Source organism: Apium graveolens, chromosome 6, assembly GCF_009905375.1.
Source record: "Apium graveolens cultivar Ventura chromosome 6, ASM990537v1, whole genome shotgun sequence".
NCBI lineage: Eukaryota > Viridiplantae > Streptophyta > Magnoliopsida > Apiales > Apiaceae > Apium > Apium graveolens.
Window position 1 is genome coordinate 243,119,754 of NC_133652.1, and position 25,365 is coordinate 243,145,118.

Below are 25,365 nucleotides of genomic sequence, written 5' to 3' on the forward strand. Positions count from 1 at the left end.
GTCAAGTTTAATTTTAAAATTTTAAAATAAATTTTATAAGTTTTTTATTTGAAAATAAATATGAAATTCTCTATGTAGATTTTAATAATTTTATTGAATATTTTTGTGTATATTTTTTAGTTTTGAAAAGAAACACTACAACATTATATATTACTTGTAATATTTTCTCAATTATTAAATGGAGTAGAAGATCATTTCTAATTTTATTAATAATTTTTAAAGGATCGAGTAAAAGATCATTTATATGTCACTTAAAAGACTTTCTAAAATATCATGTATTCATAGTTACAAGATTTTCTATGTGTTTCATATTATATTTTAACTAAAAATTTTGTCAATGATATTATTTTTTAAAAAATATTTAAATCTTGGAATGATAATTTTTAATTTAGAAACTAAATTCACAAGTAAATTATTTGAAAATAAAATATGGGATTCTCTCCATTGTTTCTAATAATTTTTATGAATTTCTTAGATTGTATTCATTATAATTGACTTGAAAATCACTTTCGATTCTTTATTAATTATTAATTTACCATGTAAAAAATCTTTTGTAATTTTATTAATAAGTTTTTAATGGTCGAGTACAAGGTCACACTTATTTATAGATCACTTAGGAGACTTTGGAGATCTTGTAAAATATTAAGAGATTTTAGGGGTGCTTTTATATTTTTAAATAGTATATTTATGTAACCGGGCATGGTTCTTTTAAGTTGTGTTGCATTATTTTAAATAATAATCATGTATCATTTATGGGTTGCATTATTTTAATTTGATTGTGTAATATTGGATCTTGTGAAATATTCTTTTGTAAAGTTAAAAATATTCTAATAATTTTTTATTTTACTTTTATCTTTTATAAAAAGAGATTGGATGAATAAATATACTTCTCATTGTACAGAAAGAAACTTTTATCGACAAGATAGTAAATCTTTTGATGAAAAATTTATTGGACAGAATCAAAAATGAGATTAATATAGGGGAGAACAATTGTCTATGTAAAACACTAAAGACTTGCTATAATTTATTTTTAATTGAACAAATTTCACCAGAAGTAAACAGGGAGAACAATTGTCTATGTAAAACATTAAAGGGAAAATCGAAATAAGTTCACAATTCAAATTCTTTATCATTTTTAACCTTTATCTCAAGACCGTTTGTGATATTCATGATTTAAACTCAAAAAAAAAACCTAGAAAGATAAAAAAAAAAATATAATATATAAATATTATATATAAATATACAAATTATCTAGATAAGTTGCTTTGAATCGAAAAGGTTTTGTGGAGTGTGTTTTTAACTGCCATATTACCTTTCAAACCGCTTTGGTGAATAAACTTGCTATACTCTTGTTTAACTTCTCCCTTAATGTATTTTTAATAGTTTGAGACCAACAAATAAAATATATTGTATATCATTGAGACGTATTATTTCCGCAATTGAAAATTAGTTCACCAAATATTAAGTTAGTTTTCAATTTAATTTTATCTTATTAAAAAATTTACTATCATATTCTTTCTTAATTTTATTTTACATATGTATTTAGTTATAACTAAAAATTTAAGTTATTAGTTCTATGTGAATTCTAATTAAATAGATTTTAAAAAAAATACTAGTTTTAAAAAATATGTTTATAGTAAAAGAATTTATTACTGTGGAAATAAATTTTATTTTGGCCAAATGTGTTAAGAGAATTAAATTTTTGTTCTTTTAAAATATATAATGCGTGTGCCACACACTTCAAAACTTACAAAAAATAATAACATTAATAAAATTCATTTAAAATCCACGGTAACAATACACTAAATGAGTAATATTGATAAAATTGTTTAAAATACACACCAATAATAACATCATATTATCATTTCAAATTTTTAACCCACAAGAAATGGGTACATTTATAGATTTAAGACACATTTGTAAATTTCTAATTCTCAAAATATTATAAAATATGACCTTTTACATACTGACCATAACAAGAGATAAGTTCCAAAACTTAAATAAAGTTATCAAATACATAGTCCTTTGTATTATCCACTATGACATTTAGCCAAATTAACCTTAAATTCTGATTTTGTCCTCTAATGAACAATACTTTGAAATATATGGAATTGATTAGCAAATATATTTGTGTGCCACTGAATTAAATTATTTATTGTGTATTTTGTTTATTATCATATATAGGTACCTATGGGACATTTAGCCAAATTAATCTTATATTTTGCTTTTGTCTTTAATGACATTTACTTGTACCTAAAGTTTTACCAAAAAAATCTAAGACCTCAATATTTACTTGGAAGAGTTCATTATAAATGGTATTTTGAAGTCAAACTCCTAAACATGAAATATTTGCTAATACCCCCTTAAAATGCCACCTCCCCCTTAATTGATATTTTTTTATCATGTATTTGGAGGTATACTTATTTATACATAAGTTTTATATTTAATATTAAAATCAAATAAAAAATTTGGATAAAAATACTTTAATTTGATATAAAAATCTAGAAAAAAATAATAGTTTAAATTATAATTATTTTGCATTTCAAAATACTTGTTAAAATATTAAATATCATTTATAAAGGTATCATATTAACTACTTATTTACCTCTAAATTCAATGATGTCAAAACCACAGTTTGAATTTGTTTTTTTCCTGAATCACTTAATATAATTTTCTATTGGTTGACATTCCTTTTAGGATAATGTAAATAATTACTTCCTAAAGAAGCATCCAACTGTCGGGACATGGAAATTGCAAACCAAGAGAAAACCAACCTCACGGCTCTAGTTTTGGCGGAACTGAATACGAGTATAAGTCAGGTTAATCTATCTTCTGTAAGAATTTGTCAGTAACCTTATTCTTCATGACGTGTGATATAAACCAACACGCCATGCAAAATAGATTCAATGATGTTACTATATAAAGGGGAGTGATACATACATTTTTCAATCATATATAGTACATTCAATCCAACTATCATAAGAAGAATACATATAGACAGAAATGAAAAATCTAAGCCTAGTTATACTTCTTTGTTCAGCCCTTCTCAACATCCTCACAGTGGTCCATGGGAGCCTCCAAGATGATCCTAAACAAGTCGAGTTATGGTTCAAAAACTTGGCCAACAGAAAGCAAAAAATCACAAAACTTCATTTCTATTTCCATGACAACGCACAAGCCAAACCCATAACTGCTGTACAAGTAGCTCAGTCCAACATTACTTTCAATTCACTTAGCCTATTTGGGCTAACTATGATGGTGGATGCTCCGTTAACTACTGGACCCGAACCCACGTCGAAATTGGTCGGTCGAGCACAGGGATTTTATGGGTTTTCTGACCAACATGAGAGAAGTCTTCTTATGACACTGAACTGGGTCTTCACAAATGGGAAGCACAATGGGAGCACTTTGAGCATTTTGGGACGGAATCCGGTAATGCATGCCCATCGTGAGATGTCAATCGTTGGTGGTTCTGGTGTTTTTCGACTGTCACGGGGAATTGCTACGGCTACAACTTACTGTTATGATGGTATGAATGCTGTAGTCGAGTTCAATGTCGTGGTTATTCACTATTGAGCTACGTACAACATAATTGTTTGATATTTAGTTCTCGATTCCTGAAATTGAGACATTAATTTAGGGTCTATCAGTTTGATGATTGTGTATAGCTGGTACATGATTGTGTATAGCTAGTACCTGCTTCGCTAATAAGCTGGATAACCTGTAATATAAGTTGTTTTGTTTATTTTATGTTTGTTCAAAATTAATATGAAATTTTTAATATATTATTTTAAAAATTATTTTTTTTATGATTTATATTAAATAGCTACCGGATTTTTAGTGCAATTATTGAGCGCATTCACTACATTCATGCCTTTTACAAGTTGCCCAAACACACAGCAAAACAATGTGATTGGCAGTTGTAAAAATGCATAAACTCGATGCTTCCTCCAATAGTAGTTATCATTGACAAGGTTCATGATTCATGCTTTTTCACTGTATTCTCATTCTTGAAATTTGCCGCATACATAATACATACACTCCCCTTCTCATTCTTGAAGTTTTCCGCATACATGATGTTGACGAAGGAATCTGGTAACAACAAAGATTGAGGTTTCTCGCCGGAATTAAAATCTATGATGGTGGTTCTTCGCCGGAAAATCAAGCAGTGTATGGTGGTTTGTGGTTGTTTTAGGCTGAGATTGATCAGAGTAAGTGGTGGCTCCTTTATCAGCTCTCAACTTCTTACCCCTCTCAATGTGCCTACGTACCCTTTATATAGGAATCAAGCCTGACGTAGTTCTTGTGGAACAAGAAATCTAATGGGTTTAGACTTCTTATTTCTAGGCTCGGTAGATTCCCATCCAGAGTCCGTCTTCCGCTAGCTTTAAGAATGTCCAACTATGAGGCCCAACCGCGAAGGCCCAAGGCTCGTCCGTAATCGTAGGACTTCACGGATAGTGCATCTTCCTGCGCAAGGATAACACTCCGCTACAGCTATCTCCCTTTATTTACGGACGCATGTATAGCCACAGTTCACCCCAAGTGCCGGACGTATCCCTGTCCCCCGAATGAGGATAACCTACCAGATAACAGGACAGGTGATCCCAAGCTCTTGGGTGCAAAGTGCAGGATGACTAAAAAGTTCTCCAACGAGGACACCCGTTGAATACAAGAACAGAGTTCCCAAAGCACACACCAATATTAACCCCGCATCCCCAACGAGGACACCCGTTGAATACAGGAGGAGGCTTTCAATCATCAGGCATACCCCTGGAGGCCTTCAAGCTTTTCACGGACATCCCCCTCCTTGACCGTCTCAAGGAGGGAATTTTTCAAAGAGTGCCTGTAACAAATATGTTAGTAAAGATAGCCATTCATTACTCATTTCCATGTTTATCCTGAGGTCACCATTGAGAGTGTATTGACCAAACACAGGACGCGTCCTAAGACATTTGGTGCGCCCTAACTTTCATAAAACCTGTATTATTTCCTCAACAACCGCTTCTCACAGCATGCCATAGTGACAGGACGCGTCCTAAGGAGGATGGGCGCGTCCACCAGCTTCCATTGCCAAAAGACCACATTCGCCAAATATTTTCACCATGGTGGACGTGTCCACAACGCTTGGGCGCGTTCTACCCTAATCCTGCGCACCCAAGCTTCCCTATTATCAGACCATCCTCCATAAAACATCTCCTCTAGATTAGGCGCGTCCTCTATGCCTGGACGCGTCCTCACCTTCTACAATGTAATACCGAGTTTGACCGTACTTAATTCGCATTTGATATAACGACCCGTATATTTTTATTATTATTAAATGTGTAGTTATGGAATAAATAATTAAATAAAATATGTGTGTGGGTTCCGTCATTGGGTTATTACTCTGTCACTATGTGTATGTGATTACTAGTGTATGGAATTAAATTGCGTGATTAATTATTGAATTGTATGATTTTGTATCGTTGTTAAAATGGTGTTATTGCAGTTTTATTTCCATAAATACTTGGATTGTCTCTAAAATTATTTTCATGACTTTATAATTTCAATAATTATTTTTGGGATTTTATAAAATCTAGAAATTAATATTTCATCAATTATTTAACCTTGTATGATTTTCTGATTGCATTTATTTGAAAAATCTGTATTTAATTTCCGAATTCTTCAAAAATTATAAAAATCATATTTATTTAAGTTGGGAATGTTCTGGGAATTTTAAAATTATTTTGGGGATTTTTGAGATTAATTTCACCCGCGCGATGTTTCGTTTAATCGTTAAAAGCGGGTATGAGTTGCGTTCCAAAAATGGTTTAAAATAAATTTCGAAAATTTTATTTTATTAGTTTTTATATATTTCGGAAATTTTAAAATTTGTTTGGCAACCTTCCGAGTTAATTTCAACTGTAAATTGATCTGTTAAAATCCAATTGTGGGTCAAACCAGGCCGCAGAATATTTATAACTATCTCTAAAATGCTACGTGGCAGCTAGATAATAAGCAGTTGGGCAACACAGTTATACGTGTTGTTTGTTGGTTGGTTACAGGTGAATAAAAAAAATAGAGCACACAAACACACACGCGAGACATCATCTCTCAATCCCTCATCTTCTAATCCATTCCTCCCTCTTTACTCTCACCCTCCCCTTTTTATTTCTGCTTTTTTCCGTGTTGCTCTCTGCTTCCTGTTCTTGCAACAAACCTCGTTGTCTCTTTTGTTTCCAGGCGTGTGTCTACACACGTGCGTGTATTGTCGTGGTTTTTCTGTGACTGTGCCGCTTATTTCGTGACGGTAATTGCTCCGGCCACCTGTGTGTTTCCGGTGGCTGTTGTGATGTGATTGTTGTGTCGCATTTTTATTTCCTGGTTTGTTACTTCGCAGTTGTGTTGCTGTGTTTTTGGATTTTGGCCGTTGGCCGTTTTCCGGTTTCCAGATACTATGTTGCCGTATTTTATTCCAGTTATGTGTTGTATTTCTTTAGGTGTTTCCTAAATATTGCAGGAACATTATTTGACTATTTTAATGATATATATTATTTACGATCAGACTTTTATTAATCGGTGAAATTCGTGATTGGAAACCCGATTCGGGTACCTCCGAATTTTACCGCCGTCGACGATGAGCCTCGGCGAGTCGACGGTGGACCGTGATGATTGTTATCTGAGTCCTAAAATTTTAAAATATTAATGTAGTTCATAAATTATTTTCGGGATATTAATAATCGGATAATAATTAATTGATTTGGATTGGGAATTTGTGACTTGTGATTGTGTTGTTGGTTCGAGATTGTTGGATTATGATTGGTTTGGACTGAATTGATTGATTGTGATTTGACGTCGAGTTGTTCGACGGGTAGGCCGATAAACAAAGGAGGTGCTGCCCGAATTTTGGAAATTAAATTCAGAAATTCGGAATATACCCTGTAAGTATCGGAACGTCGAACGAGTATAAATAAGTATATACATATATTCTGTGTGAAATTTGATTGTACGATGTAATGAACTATTTTGCCAAATCGATAACCCTGATTTCGTAAAATTTCGAGTATACGTATTTTCTGGAAACAAACATCAAACCGATTTCTCGAGAACGTGAACCCTGACTGTTGGAGGTGTTATTGTATTGTAATAATGTATATAATTACGAGTCGGGTTTGAATATCGTTGGGTAGAATTGGTGTCGAGGATATGTCAAGTATACCTAGACGTCTAACGTAGGTTATTTCGGCTCTGTAGGATCTAGTCGAAGGACTCAAGAGTGATATCGAACTAAGGATAACCTAGTGATCAGTCGACAAGCGTAGCAAGGTTTCAAGCGAAGGACTTGAACGTTGAAGTCAAATTCAGGACAGTCTGATAGTAAGGCGATAAAACTGAGTGTCCAAGTTAGTCCAAGATCTATCGATAATAGTGGTAAAGCTCTGCAAGGGAAGTACCCCTAACCATTCTTTTATGGTTCAGTATATGTGAATAACTAAATTTGTACTTTCGTAATGGAATAGAAACGTTTTATGTTATGTATTCCCCGTATTTGGAAATGTTGTTAAAATTATGTTTTGGGGAAAATTAACTTCTCAAAACAACTATCTCTAAATGTGATTTAAATGAAAAGAGGACTTGAATAGTGTGATGTGACAGAATTGGTTTTGAAAATATAAAAGAGATAGGTGATAATGATTTTGGAAACTGGATAAAGAGAATGTTTTGATCCACCTATGTCGTGGAATTTTGGAAAAAGGCAAAAAGGGAATTCAGTTGATCTATTGGAGTTGCGTAAGAGGCCCGTTATTCGGTAACGGCCCAGCATGAGGTTGCGTAAGTGGCTAATTGGGTTGTGCATTGTTTAGCTGATTAGTCCAGCGTGGGGGAAAGACCTAGCTAGTCTTTTCCCAAGTTCCGGAACACATTCTATTTCTGGATGGCCGCTAGTCGCTGTCCGGTGAGGGTAGACTGATCAACTATCTTCACCCGTTAAACGTCCAATAGATTTGATTGGTTCAGTTTTGAAATTGTTAACAAATCAAAGTGATTGTAAGGTTCCCGGAGAGGAACAAATTTTATAGGTCCTGCGATGGGACAAGTTTTATGGTTCCCGTAACGGAACAAATGATTTTGGGTCCCCGTAACGGGACAAATGGTTTTATGGTGCCTATAATGGAACGGAAGGTTTGAAAATGGAAATAGCATGCTAAAATATAACTATGGTTTTTATGCACAGCACATGACTGTTGATTTTTGTTTTACAGAGCATGCTAGTTTTGCTATCCAGTTTATACCTGTTTTACATGTTTCTAACGAGTTATGAATTCTGTTCCTATAATTATTTTACTTTAAACTGTCTTGCTTGTTATTCATATAGTGGTGTTGCTGAGCAAGCAATTGCTCACCCTTGCAGAATATTTTATATGTATTGCAGATGCCTAGGAGATTCTCGCGTGGTAGTCAGGACAGGGTTCCAGTTCCCTTCGTGTCAGACTCCTCTAAGATGGTTGTGCTGGACCAAGGGCGGTCTGTTGAGTTGCTGTTTTAAGTTAACTGCGTCAGGACAATTACAGTAGGTTGGTTCGTGTTAGTTGTAACCTAAATCATACTTAAACCTGGAAAAGGTCTTGATAAAGGGGTCGTAGTTATGTTTTAGATTGATTTATAATTGTTATTATTGTTGTTGATGACGTCAACTCCTGACCCCGGGATTGAGGCCGTCACATTTAACCCGAGTGAATCCAATGCCAAATTTTGGGTATAACAACTACACCCCAAATTCCATTTGCAGTTGAAAACAAAATTGGAATTTTACTTAAAACCATAAGCAAAATTTAGATCGCCCCACTGCAAAACATCAGGACGCGTCCTAACACCTAGACGCGCCTAAGGTTTTCATTCACAACTAACCGTTGCGTGACAGCTGGTGCACACGTCATACACCTACTTTTCTATAAATACCCTAATCATATCACATCATTGTCACTTTCCTCTTTTCTCTCTCAGAAAACCGCCATCGCCGCCACTTCTAAGCTTTAGGTTCAAAGCTCCGATGATTCAGCCTCCCATTACTCGATTTCTCTAGCTTAATCCAACCCCCGACTTATGAGGTATGTAAATCTGCCATTATCTCTTAATTTCACCGAGCAAATCGGCTTTAATGAGAAAACAATTGTTCATATACCTCATGTTTTTATGAATTGTTCTTCATTTTCTTTTATGTATATGTGTATGTATTTGTAAATATACCATATTTAGTTTTTTTGATTCTGATTATATGTTTCTAGGGTTTTATTGGATTTCCCCAAACTGATTAGAATTCCGCAGTATTTTAGCTCTAGTGAACGCGTTATCCTTATAGGGCGCGTCTTATATCTCTTTGTATGAAACATGTTCTCAAGTTGTTTTAACCAAAGATCATATAGAGGCATTATTCTCCTAGGATGCATCACCTTAGTATATTTCTTGTGATAGACGTCTAGGACGCGTCCTCATAATCATTCCTTCGCCCTTGTTGTCTTTTACATATTTTCAGTATATATATATTTTTTATAAATATGGACCCGTCCTCAAGATCTTCTTCCTTCTTATTTCAGCTAGAGGACGCGTCATCTTCATCACCTTTCCATCCTTTCAAAGTTCTCAACAAACGCCTTGGGATTTATTCCCCACATTCGATCTCTTTCAAACCTGAACTCCCTGAATTTCACAGGACGAGTTCCTTTCTTGAAGCAGAAACACGCGTCTTTGAATCTCTCAAACCAAATAATTCTATAACGTCAGATTACAGCTCTGACTCTATGGATCATGTTCCTTTAAGCTCTAGATAAGGAAAGAGAATAACAAAACGTAAGAGAACCCCAATCCTCAATACTAGAGCAGCCATGGAGGATTGGACCGATGATGAAATCCATCCATCATCTAGCAAACCCCAACAACATAAAACTACTGAGGACGCGTCTCCCTCTCAGGGCGCGTCACACTCTCAGGACGCGTCCCCTCTTAGCGTAAGTGAATTCGAGAGGAGGATTCCTGACCTTGATACAAATCCCGTGTCTCCTCAAAAATCCGACCCTCCCTTAGAACACTGGGAACTCTCAGATGTTGAAGTGGATTGTGACTGGACAGGACTTCATCCCCTAACAGAGGCAAAGAAAAATGCTCGGAGGAAAAAGGAAAACAAGCTAGCTTGTGTAGCTCTTGACTCCACTGTGACTGACCTGTAGAACGAGTGGTGCATGAAGTATTATGACATGGAGGGCATCTGGGTGCACCCTCTTCGAATAATGAGGCCACACATCTTTAACATTGGAAATCAAAGGATTCCCAGAATGGTGCTTACACCAAAACTAATCTCCCTAGGCGTGGGCGCGCCCTTACACCCATTCATCAAGAAAATTTTAAGATGGTACGATGTGGCCCCTGTATAACTATCTCCTAACTCTTACAAACTTGCTTGGGCTTTGTACATGATGTATCATAATCTCGGGCTGGGCATGCCCTCCATGAAGGAATTTAGCTTTTTCTATAGTATCAGAAAATCCATCCCAGACTATCATTTCTTTGTAGTCAAAAAATGGCTGAATAATAAAGGTTTCAATGAGGGGAAGATCAGCCATGAACGAGACTGAGAGGAACCCTTCTTCTACATCTTTGATGTAAAGTGAGCCCGTGTCCATTTCAACCTTGAGCCAAGTAAGTTTCACTCTGTGGATGCGTCCTATATTTATGACACGTCTTCTTCTATTTCCACGTCATTTTATTACTTACTTTTCTTCTCTTTTCTTCTAAAAAAAAAGAACCCAAAAATAATTAAAAGGAAAAAAGAAGAAAAGAGCAGAGAAAGTCTTAAAATATGCTGAGGAGCATTTCAATATCAAGGATATGATCACAGAAGACAACCTCAAAATAGTGGGCGTGTTGTCCGCCCGGGTTGGTTCTATCTGCAAGTTCCGCGAATTTCATAATGGCAAATACGTTCTCACAGCCTCAGAAAAAACTAGGGGCCTTAGTGCCACAGAAGTAATTGAGATTGATATCAGTAAGCAATTTGATTTAGAACAAGGTAAGTATATATGAGAGAGGACGCGTCGTATATTTTTGAGCGCGTCCAAAGCTACAAAATTAGCGTCTCATTTCTTCATTTTAGTAGGATGCGTCATACAAAAATGTCGCGTTATGCATATGTTTGCCCTTCCTTTTACACGCATAACTTTAACTCAATCTGATTTGTAGATTTTTCCATATCCTAATTTATGGCTTTGGATGCGTCTTAGCCCTGGGGTGCGTCCACTTACGTCATTAGTTTATCACTTATACTATCCTCATAGTCCATGTTATAGCTTCTGTGTCCTCTACATATGACGCGCCATATGTTTTGGACGCGTCATTTATCATTTATACATGCATTCTTCCTGTCTTTCCATACATTTTACTTAACATATGTCCATGTCTTTATATTATGCTTTTGACGTGTCTTGCTATTAGGATGCGTTCTGCTATCCATGACTAATACTTTTTCATCTTGTTCATGTCACAGATATGACTTCCCTTCCCAAGGGATTTGCCATCAGGGCTTCCAAAAAGCTGAGAACTAGAAAACAGGCCCTTGTGAAGCCTGATCCAAAGGTTAAGAACCCTACTCCTGCTGTGACTCCTTCCCTTCCACCAAAAATTATTGACACTACGGTGTTGGACATCCCTGAGAAGGAGGACGCGCCCTCAAAGCGTCAGAAAATAGTGCCAGATGAGCAATCCTTTGTTCTCTGATATCTGGGCGCGTCTTGTGCTGGCAACTTCACTGAAGATGAAGTTCGAGGCTGGACGTTCAGGACAGAGGAAAAAACAGAACAAGCCATGGCGAGGGCTGCAGTTGAGCTTCATTTACATGCCAGATAAAGTGCCAACATGGCTGATAGACTCAGGGTGCATCTTGCTGTCACTGACACTGCTAAAAGCCAGGCTGAAGACAAGATCAAATCCTTGGAAAAGTACATCAATTTGCTCGCCCAAGAGAAAGATGTTGAGATCAAGCGGCTGCAAGAGGACAGGATGCGTCTTGAGGGGGAGAAGGCGGTGCTGGAGGGTAATGTCTCCTCTATGGAAAAGGCCGTGGAGAGTGTTGTATCCTTGAATTCCGTCATGCAGCTAGAGCTGGATACTTTGAATGATGACGCGTTCCCGACGCCTTCTCCACTTAAGACTCAGTATCCTCCTCCAGACAACCAGGGCAAGCCTCAAAATGCGCCTCCTGCTTAGGACGTGTCCTATATTTATTTATGAAGTTTTCATCGGAGCTACTTTAAGAGTGCAGGCCCTTTTAAGCCTTGCAAGTTGTAAACTTTGACTTACGATTTTCTAGATTTCATCTACCTGTAATTTTCATAAGGCTTTCCTTTCTTAGTTACCTCGATATGCATCATTTTACTTTCTTAATCATAAATATGAGCGTGTCATATGCTGAGGACGCGTCGCCTTTGAAATTATGTTGTTGTCTCTTTACTATCACCTGTTAAGTAGATATCCTTAAAGGGCGCATCCTCATTATTTGGACGCGTCTTTATTTATTTTGTTTTTGAATTATTTAGATAGTATATTCCTAATGAACATGTTATCATGTTGTGGTTGTGTATTTAGATAAGGCACAAAACATGAGGGGCGCGTCCTAGTTTCTTGACGCGTCTACCCTTTATTTCAAAATATATTTTCAACCTTTTAGACTTGATGATTCCTTCTTAAAGACGCGTTCGAGTTTTTAGTTATGGAGTGCCAAAAGTGGAGCACGAGGTTAAAGGAGCATCAACCATGATTATTTGGGCGCGTCCTTAGACACAAGACGCGTCTTAGTTCCTTTTTTACTTAAGTCTTGTTATTCCCTTTACCAATCATTGCTTCCACAAATATATGTATAGAACTACTCCTCAGGGCGCGTCCTGTGATTAGGACGCGTCACAGAGCCAAGCAAATCAACAATTAAACAACCTTTTGGAAAATTTCAAAGTTTTTTATTAATAATGCGCTCTAGTGTCGAAAGTAGTCCCACGGCTACTATGTCTGTCGGGAATTTATTCGAAAAAATGATCTTTCAACTAGTTCTAAGGTAAGTAGTACACACACTACCCCCCCTAGGCTAGGAGGAATTTATTTACTTCTAGTCTATAATCTGGGCACATCCCTAAATATAAAATAAAAAAGATATGTAAGGGGCCAAAGCCGCGCCTTACTGATAATACTTTCGGAGGTGCTCCGCGTTCCACGCTCGCGGAACCAGCTTTCCTTCCATATCCTCAAGGTGATAAGTCCATTTCCACAAGATTGCTTTTATCTTGTATGGTCCTTCCCAATTAGCTCCAAATACTCCATGCTGGGGATTCTTTATGTTCGGCATCACCTTCCTGAGCACCAAATCCCCTACCTTCAGCAGCTATCCCTTTACTTTCTTGTTATAGTACCTTATAACACGTTGTTGATATGCCACGAGCCTCAGCTGAGAATTTTCCCTCGTTTCTTCTAAAAGATCCAAATGAAGCCTTTGATTAACCTCTGCATCTTCGACCGTGTAACGATCCCTATGAAGCGACCCTAAACCAACTTCTACAGGGACCATAGCTTCATAGCCGTAAGTTAACATAAACGGAGTTTCTCCTGTAGTAGATCGCGGAGTAGTGTTGTAGGACCACATCACTTTTGGGAGTTCTTCAGGCCAATTCCCTTTGCGCTCTTCCAACTTGGCTTTGAAGGTATGCTTTATTATTTTATTCACAGCTTCCGTCTACCCATTGCTTTGAGGATGATAGACCGCTGCAAACTCCTTCTTTATTTTCAAATCCTCACACAGTTGTCACAACTCCTTTCTGTCAAACTGCTTTCCGTTATTAGATACAAGCTTGTAAGGGATTCCAAACCGGCACACAATGGAGTTGAAAACAAAGTCTCTGATTTTCTTTGCGGTGATAGCAGCCAACGGCATAGCCTCTTCCCACTTAGTAAAATAATCAACCGCGACTACCACGTACTTGACATCCCCTTTAGCCTTAGGCATCTCTCCAATAAGATCTATTCTCCATATGGCGAATGGCCACGGGCTTACCATTGATGTCAAGAGCGTCGCTGGCATAGATGAGTAGTTCGCAAAGCGCTGGCAGCGATCGCATGATCTGACGAAACTCGCGGCATCTTCTTTCATCGTAGGCCAATAATACCCTTGGCACAAAATTTTCATTGCCAACGAGCTACCCCCCGAGTGATTACCTCAAATTCCCTCATGAAACTCCCTTAAAATATAATTTCCTTCTTCTTCATCAACACATCTGAGCAGCGGTTGGTTGAATCCTCTCTTATACAGAACTTCATCGTACATCACATATCTTGCAGCCTAGTAGCGGAGTCGACGAGCCTTGAACTTATAATCGGGGAGTGTTCCTTTGTGAATGTAGGCAAGAATGGGTGTCATCCATGTTTCCTTGGGAGCCTCATCTACTTGCATCGCCTCTATCTCCGGGATACTAGGAATTTCCTGGATTTTTAAAGGTATGGATCCCAACAACACAGCCTCCTGCTGTGACCCCATTTTCGCTAAAGCATCCGCGTTGCTGTTCTTTTCCTACGGTACATATTCCAACCTAACCTTTTTGAACTTTCCGATCAGGCGTTGCGTGCATCTCAAGTACAATTCCATTCGCGGGCCTCGTGCTTGAAACCCCCCATTCACCTGATTCACCACCAGCTCCGAGTCACTCCTCGCAATTAGGTTTCGCACCCCCATTTCCAAAGCGATATTTAGGCCATTAATCAATGCTTCATATTTCACATCATTATTAGTTGCATAAAATTTGAAGTGAATTGTGCTCATTAGATGATAGCCTTCTAGAGACACGAGTACTATGCCTGCACATGCTCCTTCACTGTTAACTGCTGTATCTACATGTAAGATCCACCAGGGGTGTGGGAATTCTTCCAGAGATTCCTCGTTGTGGAGGGGCTGGTGCACCACTAAAGTCTTATCATCGACAGCAGAGTCAAATTCAAATAAAAAATCAGCCAGGGCTTGTCCTTTAATTATTTTCCTGGGCATATATTCCAAGTCAAATTGTCCCAACTTCACATCCCATTTCAACATTCTTCCCAATGACTCTGGTTTGTGAAGGACTTATCGCAGCGGATATACTGTACGGACTTCAACTCTATGGGCCTGGAAGTATGGTCGTAACTTCCTTAACGCAAGGATCAAAGCATAAACCAGCTTCTCCATGCTTGTGTAGCGAGTTTCAGCATCGTGTAATCGTTTGATCATATAATATACTGGTGAATGTTGCCCATCTTCCTCTCTTACTAGAACAGCGCAGATTGAATACTCCGACACTACAAGGTACAATATTAGAGATTCTTCATCTAACGATTTTGACAACATGTGAGGGTTTCCCAGTTGTTCCTTGATCCTTCTAAAAGCCTCTTCACATTCTGATGTCCATATGAAGTCTTTCCCTGCCAACTTAATTGCCTTAAGGAATTCCTTGCATCTGTCAGACGATTTGGAAACAAATCGATTTAGTACGGCGATCCTCCCAGTTAAGCTGTGTACTTGTTTCACATTAGTGGGCGATTTCATATCCAGCAGTGCCTTGATCTTTGTGGGGTTAGCTTCAATTCCCCTATGGTTGACAATAAATCCAAGAAACTTTCCCGACTCCATGCCGAATACGAACTTTTGTGGATTCAACTTCATCTGAAACCTCCTTAGAATGTTAAACATTTCCATCAAGTGCTCGATATGGTCGTTCGCCTCATTGGATTTTACCAACATATCGTCCACATATACTTCCATGGTTCTCCCAATCTGGTTTTTGAACATCATGTTCACCAACTGTTGATAGGTTGCGCCCGTGTTAATCAATCCAAATGGCATTCCTATGTAGCAGTATAGCCCCCTATCAATGATGAAGGATGTATACTCCTGATCGGGACCATACATGGGAATTTGATTGTAGCCAGAGTATGCATCCATGAAACTTAGCAAGGCATGCCCTGCCATTGCGTCAACCAACTGATCAATTCGTGGGAGCGGGAAACTATCCTTTAGACAAGCCTTGTTGAGATCTGTGAAATCTACACACGTCCTCCACTTCCCATTCGGCTTTTTCATGAGCATTGGATTTGCAAGCCACTCGGGGTAGTAAGATTCTTTGATCAACCCTACTTTCAACAGTCGGTCCACCTCTTCCTTTAATGATATCTCCCTTTCCCCGCTCACTGGGCGACGCTTTTGTTGTATGCCTATGCAATTAGGGAAAATATTCAACCGATGATACATTACTCCGGGGTAGATTCCCACCATGTCCGAATGACTCCATGCGAAGACATCAAGATTTTTAATCAGAAAATGAGTAAGTCTTTCTTTCATTTTGTCACTTCGCTGAGATCCCACTTTCAAAACCTTGGTTGGGTCACCCTTATCGACCGGAACAGATATTGTATCTTCGATCGGCCCCGTCTTCTCGGCGGGCATAGGGATCCTGGGATCCAGATCAAAATCAAAGTCTCGGGGGTCCTCGACGCCCATTCCTGCATCCGAGGGCGCATCCCCATATGTGGGAGCATCTACCTCAAGAAAAGGCATGGTCTTGTACAACGCAGGTGTGGAGGGCGCGTCCTTATTTTGAGGAGCATCAACCTCAATTCCATTCTCACTCTTTAAGGGCGCATCCTCTTTTTGAGGAGCATCTACCTTGAGGCTACTTTCGAGACTTTGTAAAATCTCACTTCTTCCTTCCAAATTTTCTCCGTTAACCTCCTTTTGCATGATCTCTTTCATATGGTTCACCACAACCTCTTCGACACTACGGATCCTCGAAACATTCCCCAATGTCAAAACAGGGGTCTCTGTAGCATGGGTTTCTTCTTCCTCTAAATTTTCCATAAAATAATGGGCATAAACCTCTTCACTTAGCTTTGTATGAATTTCTTCTACATCTTTAAATGGAAGACCCCTTCCCTCGTACCTTCTCCTGCATAATTCCTTAATAGCCTTATGATAGTAGTCGCGTGACTCATATTGTGACCATCTCAGACTGCCTACTCCGTTAGATGTTGGGAACTTTATCATCAAGTGATGTATCGAGGTTATCACCCTGAATGCTTGCAGCCAAGGTCTACCCACCAACACGTTGTGCGCGGAGTCCTGATCTAACACTTTGAAATCTATCATTTGAGTGACAGACAGAGCTCCTTCCCCAAGTGTGACAGGAAGTCTAACCGAACCCATAACTCTCACTGCTTCTCCAGTAAAGCCATAGACGTGTGCATCTTCAAAATACATGTCGCTATCTGGGAAACCCAATTTTTTGTTCGTGCTATAATACAGGATGTTCACAGAGCTCCCGTTGTCCAAGAAGACCCGATGCACGTTCATTGCCCCAATAAGCATAATTATTACCAGTGCATCATTATGGGGATGAATTACCCATCTTGACTCTCTCTCTCCCTGAACGTAATATCATCCGATTCCCCTTTGAATATTTTTGGAGGTCTATCTTCCAAGCTATGAATGTTGGTGAGTGGAGGGTGTCGTGCTTCTCTTGCATTTCTTTTCAACGCCCGATTACTATCACCAATAAAGGGGTGTCCTCCAAAAATTGCACTGATACTACCAACTCTTTGGAACTTAACCTCCGCTATCTTTTCAGCGTCCTCTTCCCGCGGGGGCTGCCTTTCATCTTTCCCCTTGTCATCATTCCCTCTGCGTCGTTTCACCTTGTCAATCCATTCTCCCAGGTATCCTGCTTTGATCAATTCTTCAATTTCATCTTTCAGGTGACGACACTCATGGGTGTCATGACAGGTGGACTCATGGTAACCACAATATTTCTTCTTGTCCCTACTTTGCCATGAAGTCAGACGGTCTAGTTTCTTGAAGATTTCTCTGTTCTTGTTTACCTCGAAGATATGATCAATGGACGCTGCCAATGGAGTGTAGTTGCTCACCCTCCTTTCATAGTTCGACGGTGGGCTCCATTCTTTCCGCGTGTTCACGGTGTTCACCCTGTTAGGGCTTCTGGCATTCCGCCGATAATCCAGGCTCACGGATCTATCTCTTCTCTTGGCTTGCCTCTTGGGGTTGTGGGTGTTATCATTCTTCTTTGTCTCTACAAGCGACTGCTCAATCGCTTTAAATGATTCCGCCTGTGCAAGTACATTAGCTAACGACACAGGGTCCTTTCCTTGCAGGTGCTTCCAGAAATCTGTTCCCACACGTAGACCAGCTATAAGAAGTATTTTCAGTATTTCATCAGTTGTGCCTCTCATCAAGGTGGATTTTGCATTGAATCTTTTAAAGTATGAGGTCAAGCTTTCCCCCTCTTTCTCTTTCACATAGGTCAGTATAGTAATCGGTGGCGTATACTTCACTGCGGCTTGGAACTGAGTTAGAAACAAAGTTTTCATCTATTCCCAAGACGTGATCACCCCTGGAACAAGTTTCTGGAACCATTGCTAAGCGCCTTCTCTAAAGGTGGCCGCCAGGAGACGATATCGAGCCAAGTCAGGTACTTGATATACATCCATCTCAATGTTGAAACGCCCCAGAAATTCCACAAGGTCAGAATTCCCATGAAAACACAAGTCATTGGTTGTATTCCTGTATCCTGCGGGCAACTGCGCTTCCCTCACAACAACAGCAAAAGGGGAAGGAGCTTGCGCAGTCGCCGTTACTCTACCTCCTTCAAGATGGTTGAGCAACCTCTTAAGATCGCTCACATTAAACGTTCCTACTCCATAAATGGTTTGAACATTAGGTTGTTGGGGTTGCTCCGCAACTTGTTGCTGTTCCCCTTGATTACCCCCCAGGTATGCCAGTGGATTTTGTCGCCCCCGCCCTGAGGCTGCGGCTATGGTATGTTACCGTCTCGATTTTGAACATTCCCCCGCACGCGAAGTTCCTCCTGATCGCGTCGCGGTACCTCCTCATTGTTCTGCAGCTTTTCTTAAATTCGCACGCCGTCCCGGTCATGAGGACGCGTCCTGGACCCATTTCCCGTAACATTGTGGGAAGCTACAGGGACAACGACAGGAGCTCCTTCAGTGGAGGGCACACCATTTATCCTACCATTGTAGGGTGTCCTTCCATGTTGGTATCCCATCCTTCCTCGCCCATTCCATTGATAGCCTCGGTAATAATTCCCGAATCTTCCTCACGGAGGGGCACGCTCGTGCTCGCGGTGCCGCATCCTATCATCCCTTTGGTATGTAGGGAGCACACGCATTGTGTCACGGGGCCTCGCTTCTCCAGCGTTTCCTTCCTTTTGTCACTCTACCAGCAGTATTCTCAGATCGTCATCCCCCAACCTTATGCCAAGCCTTCTTTTTAAGGTTGAAAAGTCTCTTCCTTCCTCATCTTGATTCTGAATATTTTCCGCACGACGAAGCTCGTCCATCGTACGGCCAGACCTATGTGGGTGTGGCACAACCTGATTACCAAGACGATGCCTTTCTCTACCGTCAGTGTCCTCATCAACAAGCTCCACAATAGGTTCTACATCATCAGAATATTCCAAGCGTCACAGAGTGATTCACGGGTTTTCTCCGATGGCATGAGCATCTCCTTCAACTACGGGTGCCTTCCCCACGGTGTGGTCGCGACGGGGAAAACAACGACCCCTCCTCGTCCTGCGATGCTCCATCGTATTCAGCCTTGAGTGAAAACTGTTGAGAGTATCCCCTATGCGGTATAACTGCTCCAAGATATCAGCATTGCTGATGAGAACTGGAGGTGTCCCTCCCACATTCGGAGCTCTCGGTGGATCTGCCATATTTCTGGGCATGTAGGGTTCATGGCTAGTATAGCCTCCCTCGCCTTCTCCTTTAGATCTGCTATCACCTCCATCATAAGAACTTCCATCATGATTATAATACATCTTTTCCTCCCAAGATTACGATCTTAATCTGCACCCCTCCTTCTAGCGCCAATTTGTTGACGGAAGAATCTGGTAACAACAAAGATTGAGGTTTCTCGCCGGAATTAAGATCTATGACGGTGGTTCTTCACCGGAAAATCAAGCGGTGTATGGTGGTTTGTGGTTGTTTTAGGCTGAGATTGATCAGAGTAAGTGGTGGCTCCTTTATCAGCTCTCAACTTCTTACTCCTCTCAATGTTCCTACGTACCCTTTATATAGGGATCAAGCCTGACGTAGTTCTTGTGGAAGAAGAAATCTAATGGGCTTAGACTTCTTATTCCTAGGCCCGGTAGAAGCCCATCTAGAGTCTGTCTTCTACTAGCTTTAGGAATGTCCAACTATGAGGCCCAACCGCGAAGGCCCAAGGCTCGTATGTACTCGTAGGAATTCACGGATAGCGCATCTCCCTGCGCAAGAATAACACTCCGCTACAGCTATCTCCCTTGATTTACGGATGCAGGTATAGCCACGGTTCACCCCAAGTATCGGACGCATCCTTGTCCCCCGAATGAGGATAACCCACCAAATAACAGGACAGGTGATCCCAAGCTCCTGGGTGTAAAGTGCAGGATGACTCCAAGGTTCTCCAACGAGGACACCCGTTAAATACAAGAACAGAGTTCTCAAAGGACACACCAATATTAACCCCGCATCCCCAACGAGGACACCCGTTGAATAGAGGAGGAGGCCTTCAATCATCAGGCATACCCCTGGAGGCCTTCAAGCTTTTCACGGACATCCCCCTCCTTGACCGTCTCAAGGAGGGAATTCTTCAAAAAGTACCTGCAACAAGTACGTTACTAAAGATAGCCATCCATTCCTCATTTCCATGCATACTTTTGTCCTGAGGTCACCATTGAGAGTGTATTGACCAAACACAGGACGCGTCCTAAGACATTTGGCGCGCCCTAACTTCCATAAAACCTGTATTGTTTCCTCAACAACCGCTTCTCATAGCATGCCATAGTGACAGGACGGGTGCATCCTCTAGCTTCCATTGCCAAAAGACCATATTCGCCAAATACTTTCACCATGGTGGACGCGTCCACAATGCTTGGGCACGTTCTACCCTAATCATGCGCTCCCAAGCTTCCCTATTATCATACCATCCTCCATAAAACATCTCCTCTAGATTGGGCACGTCCTCTGTGCCTGGACGCGTCCTCACCTTCTACAATGCAATACCGAGTTTGACCGTACTAAATCCGCATTTGACCTCGAGTCAATCCAATGCCAAATTTTGCTTATAATACATGATACATACACTCTCCTTCATCAGTGTTTTGGTTGATGATTCCCACAATATATCCACGGTATTCCACTACATAGATATTTGAACCCTTGTAATGCAAGGGCTTGCTAGAGCGCCCTTTTCCCTTCTCACCCATACAAACTGCACGGAAATTTTCTGTTGTAATGGAACACTGGTCAATATATGTCAGGAATTGTGTTTTAAGATTTTTAATATTTGAATATTTTTGAAGTTTTCTGTTTATAGGATGCAAATACAAGCTAATTAACAGAGAGTTAAGCTAGATAATCAAGTTAACAAAGTATAGAAGAGATAGGTAGGGAGGAAGAGCTAATTAACATAGAGTTAAGCTAGATAATCAAGTTAACAATGTATAGAAGAGATAGGTAGGGAGGGAGGGAGAGATAGAGAGAGAGAGAGAGAGAAGAAACGGAATTTGAAATTTTGTTATAGAGAGAGAAAGAGAAAGTTAGTGGAAATGATTTCCATTTTCTCATAATATTCAAAATAACCCCATATTACAATTGTCCACTTATTTATAGTACTCCTTGTACTAATATAAAAGAAAAAGATTTTCCAACCCTTGCTATTATTTAGCCAACCCTTACTACTATATATCAAAAGTACTACTAATATTGGATATTGTGACAATTGCCCTTCCTTCAAATCAGTCATGGCATCATGACTGGATAAAGTTTCAAAAATTACATTCCATCAGGTCTTCATCCTCCCAAGTAGTTTCATCCATATTGCATCCTCACCACTGCACTAAAATCTAGTGCACCATCTTGTTGCTCTTGAGGATAGATCTTTTGTCCAACTACCTCAAGAACTTAAGTCAAAGGTTCCTTGAGAAGTTACTTGAGGCAATTAAGTGTGAATCTTTCCCTGGCCAAATAAACTGAGAAATATGGAACATGAGGTGGATCCTGGAAGGTTCTAGCAATGCCAATTTGTAAGATAAAGGTCCTAGCTTTTCCAGTACCTCATAAGGCCTAAAATACTTGGCTGAGAGCTTCACGTTCTTCCTTAGAGCCACAATAGTCTGTCTGTAGGGTTGAAACTTCATAAAAATCCAATCGTTTACCTTAAATTCTTTCTCAGTCCTTTCAGAATCATCAAAATTCTTCATCTTAGCTGAGCTACTTCCAAGAATTCTTTTAATATAGTCCATTGTTGTTGCCTTTCATTCAGCATTTCCTCCAATCCTTGAAGATTAGCATGGACTCTAGTCTGCAGTGCCAAATATTTAGGATTCATACCATACACTACTTGGAAGGGTGTAATGTTCAGAGTGGTGTGAAAAGTAATGTTATACCATTACTATGAGTGGTGTGTAACCATAAAGACCAATTCTTGGAATTCTGGAAGGTCACAATCCTGAGATAATATTCTAGACATTGGTTGAACCTCTCAATTCCTTCATCTGATTGAGGATGATAGACGGAGCTTAAGTTCAACATTGTGCTACAGATTTTATACAGAGTCTTCCAAAACTCACTAAGAAACAAGCTATCCTTATCACTGACAATTGAGTCAGGCAGTCCATGTAACCTGTAGATGTTAACAAAGAATTCATGTGCTAAAAATTTAACATGTATAGGGTGATTCAGGGCCAAGAAGTGTCCATATCTAGTGAACCTATCAATCACCAACCAAACTACCTCAACTCCTCTAAATTTAGGTAATTCAGTTATAAAGTCCATAGCTATATGTCTCCAAGGTTCATTAGGTATCTCAAGTGGCCTTAATAACCCTGGAGATTTTATATTTTCCCGCTTTACTTGACTGAATTCACACTCCCTCACCCACCTTCCAATACCTTACCTTATAGTAGACCAGAAGAAGTATTCTTGCACTCTGTTGTAAGTGGCCCTATTACCAGAGTGGCCACCAACTCCACTTCCATGAAGTTCTTCAATGATTTTCCTTCTGAGACCCCTATTATTTCCAATAACCCACTTTCCTCTGAAATGTAGTAGCCATTGGTTGATATAGTACTCTTGAGGTCCCTCATTTGCCACAGCTCTTTCAGCAAATTATTGTAGCAATCTCCTTATCTTCCTCATATGAGGTAATAAACTATTCCATCCATAGAGGAACTGCAGTTTTCCAGTTTCCTTCCGGCTGATGTATCTCAGCTATAGAGGTTGGCTCTAGTTTAATATCATGTTCCTCCCAATAGAATTGTAGTGTATGATCCTTGAAGTTACACTTACAATCACCCAAACTTAATAACCAATCCACCCCCAACAATACATCTCATTTTAGCTTTTTTATAAGACAAACCTTGGTCCTGAATTTTTCCCCTTCCCACTTACACTTGAACTCTGATAATAAGTTACTATTCTTAAATCCTCATCCATTATAAAGAGTTAATATCACTGGTGTCCCAGTTTGTATTTCTAAGTTGAGATCCTTAGAAAAATTTTCTTTAATCAAGTTTTGTGAACTTCCTCCATCAACTAGGATCTTGAACTTCTTGCAACTTGTCACACCTTCAAATTGCATAGGAGCTTTCTTGTAAATCTCTTCAACTCCTAAAGCATCTAATATGATATCTTGACCTTGCCAATTCTCTTTATCATATTTACGCCCTTCATCATACCTTGGAGGCACATTATACTCTGCTACTTCTTCCACCCCAGTCACCATTAAGAAATTCTGAGGTTCATTTTTCTTTACAGTAAAAACATAATCCCTTCTGTCTTATTTCCTCCCTCTGACTGTAACTGAGAGGCCTTGGTTTGATAGATATCACTTCAGTGGACTTAGTTTGTGTGAGTATTGAAGGTTTTTTATTTCTAGTGATATCTCCCAATGTTTGAGGCTTAGGTGAGTAGTGATTATTGGCACTGGATTTGTAGTTATTTCCTGTAGTTGCATTTTTCTTAGATGTTGAAGGCATGGAATGCTCATAAAACCTTGCTTGTTTGAGTGCCTGATCCAGTGTCTTGGGCTCTAACAGGCTTATCATTTTTCTGATTTCATTCTGCAGCCCACCAATGAAATTCTCTAAGAAATATTCCTCAGTTAGGCTAGGAATCTTATTCAACAGTCGCCCCCTCAGTTTTTCAAACTCATCAAAGTAGTTCTCCATAGAGATGGAATTTTACAACCTTTTTAACCTATCAAATACCATATCAGTATCCAACTCACCAAATATGGCCATAAAGGATTGAGTAAATTGTTGCCAGGTGACTCCCAAAGGTTTCCCCATCATGAATGATTTATACCAGGATCTGGGAATTCCGATCAAGTGCATTACAGCAATAGGTGCTCTCTTGTTATCTCCTACTTTATAAATTGAAAAATACTCTTCACAATCCCTTAGCCATTCTAAGGCATCACTTCTTTTTTTAAATACTATAAAGTTATTTTTTGATGTCTTAAGCTTTGAGTATCAATGGTATGATCATAAGTCTTATACTAATGTGACTTGTACTTCTCCTCAAACCTTAAAGTGTGCCTCTAGTCTCCCTTCTTCCTCTGCCAAGCAGCATAAAGAGAATCCATGAACACACCTACTCCCATTTCCCTATAACACCTTCATCAAAAACCTCTCTACCTTCTGCATCCAGTTCTTCATTCCTGTATGGAGTTTGATTACTAACCACCACATTCATTCTACTAATAACCTTTTTTAACAATCTCTGTAACTTCTCAGTCTTATCTTCAGTACCTTCCTTATGGCCTATAAAATCCTATTGCATCATCCTTAAGGTACCTTGATGTGATGATTCTACCCTAACATTAGCATTTTTCTTAGGAGACATCTCTTCCTTCAAATCAATAATAACTCCATATTTACTATATCTCCTTCCTTACAATTATATAATCTTCAAGAAAACAACTCAAGTACAATCTACTTATTATCTCAGCAAACAACTAATAATTAATAATTCAAAACAACTTAACAAAACACCAACTTAGAGCAGTAATTCCTTACTTTAATCAAATATCCAAAAATTAACAACACAACAATCACAATTACTTGCACAAATTATAGATCTATCTATTAGAGATAATTAGACAAATACCTGTTGTGCAGAAACCTAAACTTCCAAAAATGACTGAGATTACTGAGTTGTCAGGCTCGATCTGCTCGGAATGAGTTGTACAACAATATAGAAGCAGTTGTTAATTATAATAAGTAGCTCTGATACCAATTATGTCATGAACTGTGT

General features: G+C 39.2%; 2 protein-coding genes across 2 annotated transcripts; both read right to left on the bottom strand.

Annotated features, from left to right (window-relative positions):
• Positions 1–13,198: 13,198 nt before the first annotated feature.
• Positions 13,199–13,660, bottom strand: LOC141665832 (uncharacterized). The gene is made up of 2 exons (XM_074471817.1): positions 13,431–13,660; positions 13,199–13,373 (listed from the first exon to the last, which is right to left on the bottom strand). The coding sequence occupies exons 1-2, from the start codon at positions 13,658–13,660 to the stop codon at positions 13,199–13,201; spliced, it is 405 nt and encodes a 134-aa protein (XP_074327918.1).
• A 159-nt stretch (positions 13,661–13,819) lies between these two features.
• LOC141665833 (uncharacterized) lies at positions 13,820–14,164 on the bottom strand. Its single transcript, XM_074471818.1, has one exon. It carries the CDS (start codon positions 14,162–14,164, stop codon positions 13,820–13,822), a length of 345 nt encoding a protein of 114 aa, XP_074327919.1.
• Between the last annotated feature and the right edge of the window lie 11,201 nt (positions 14,165–25,365).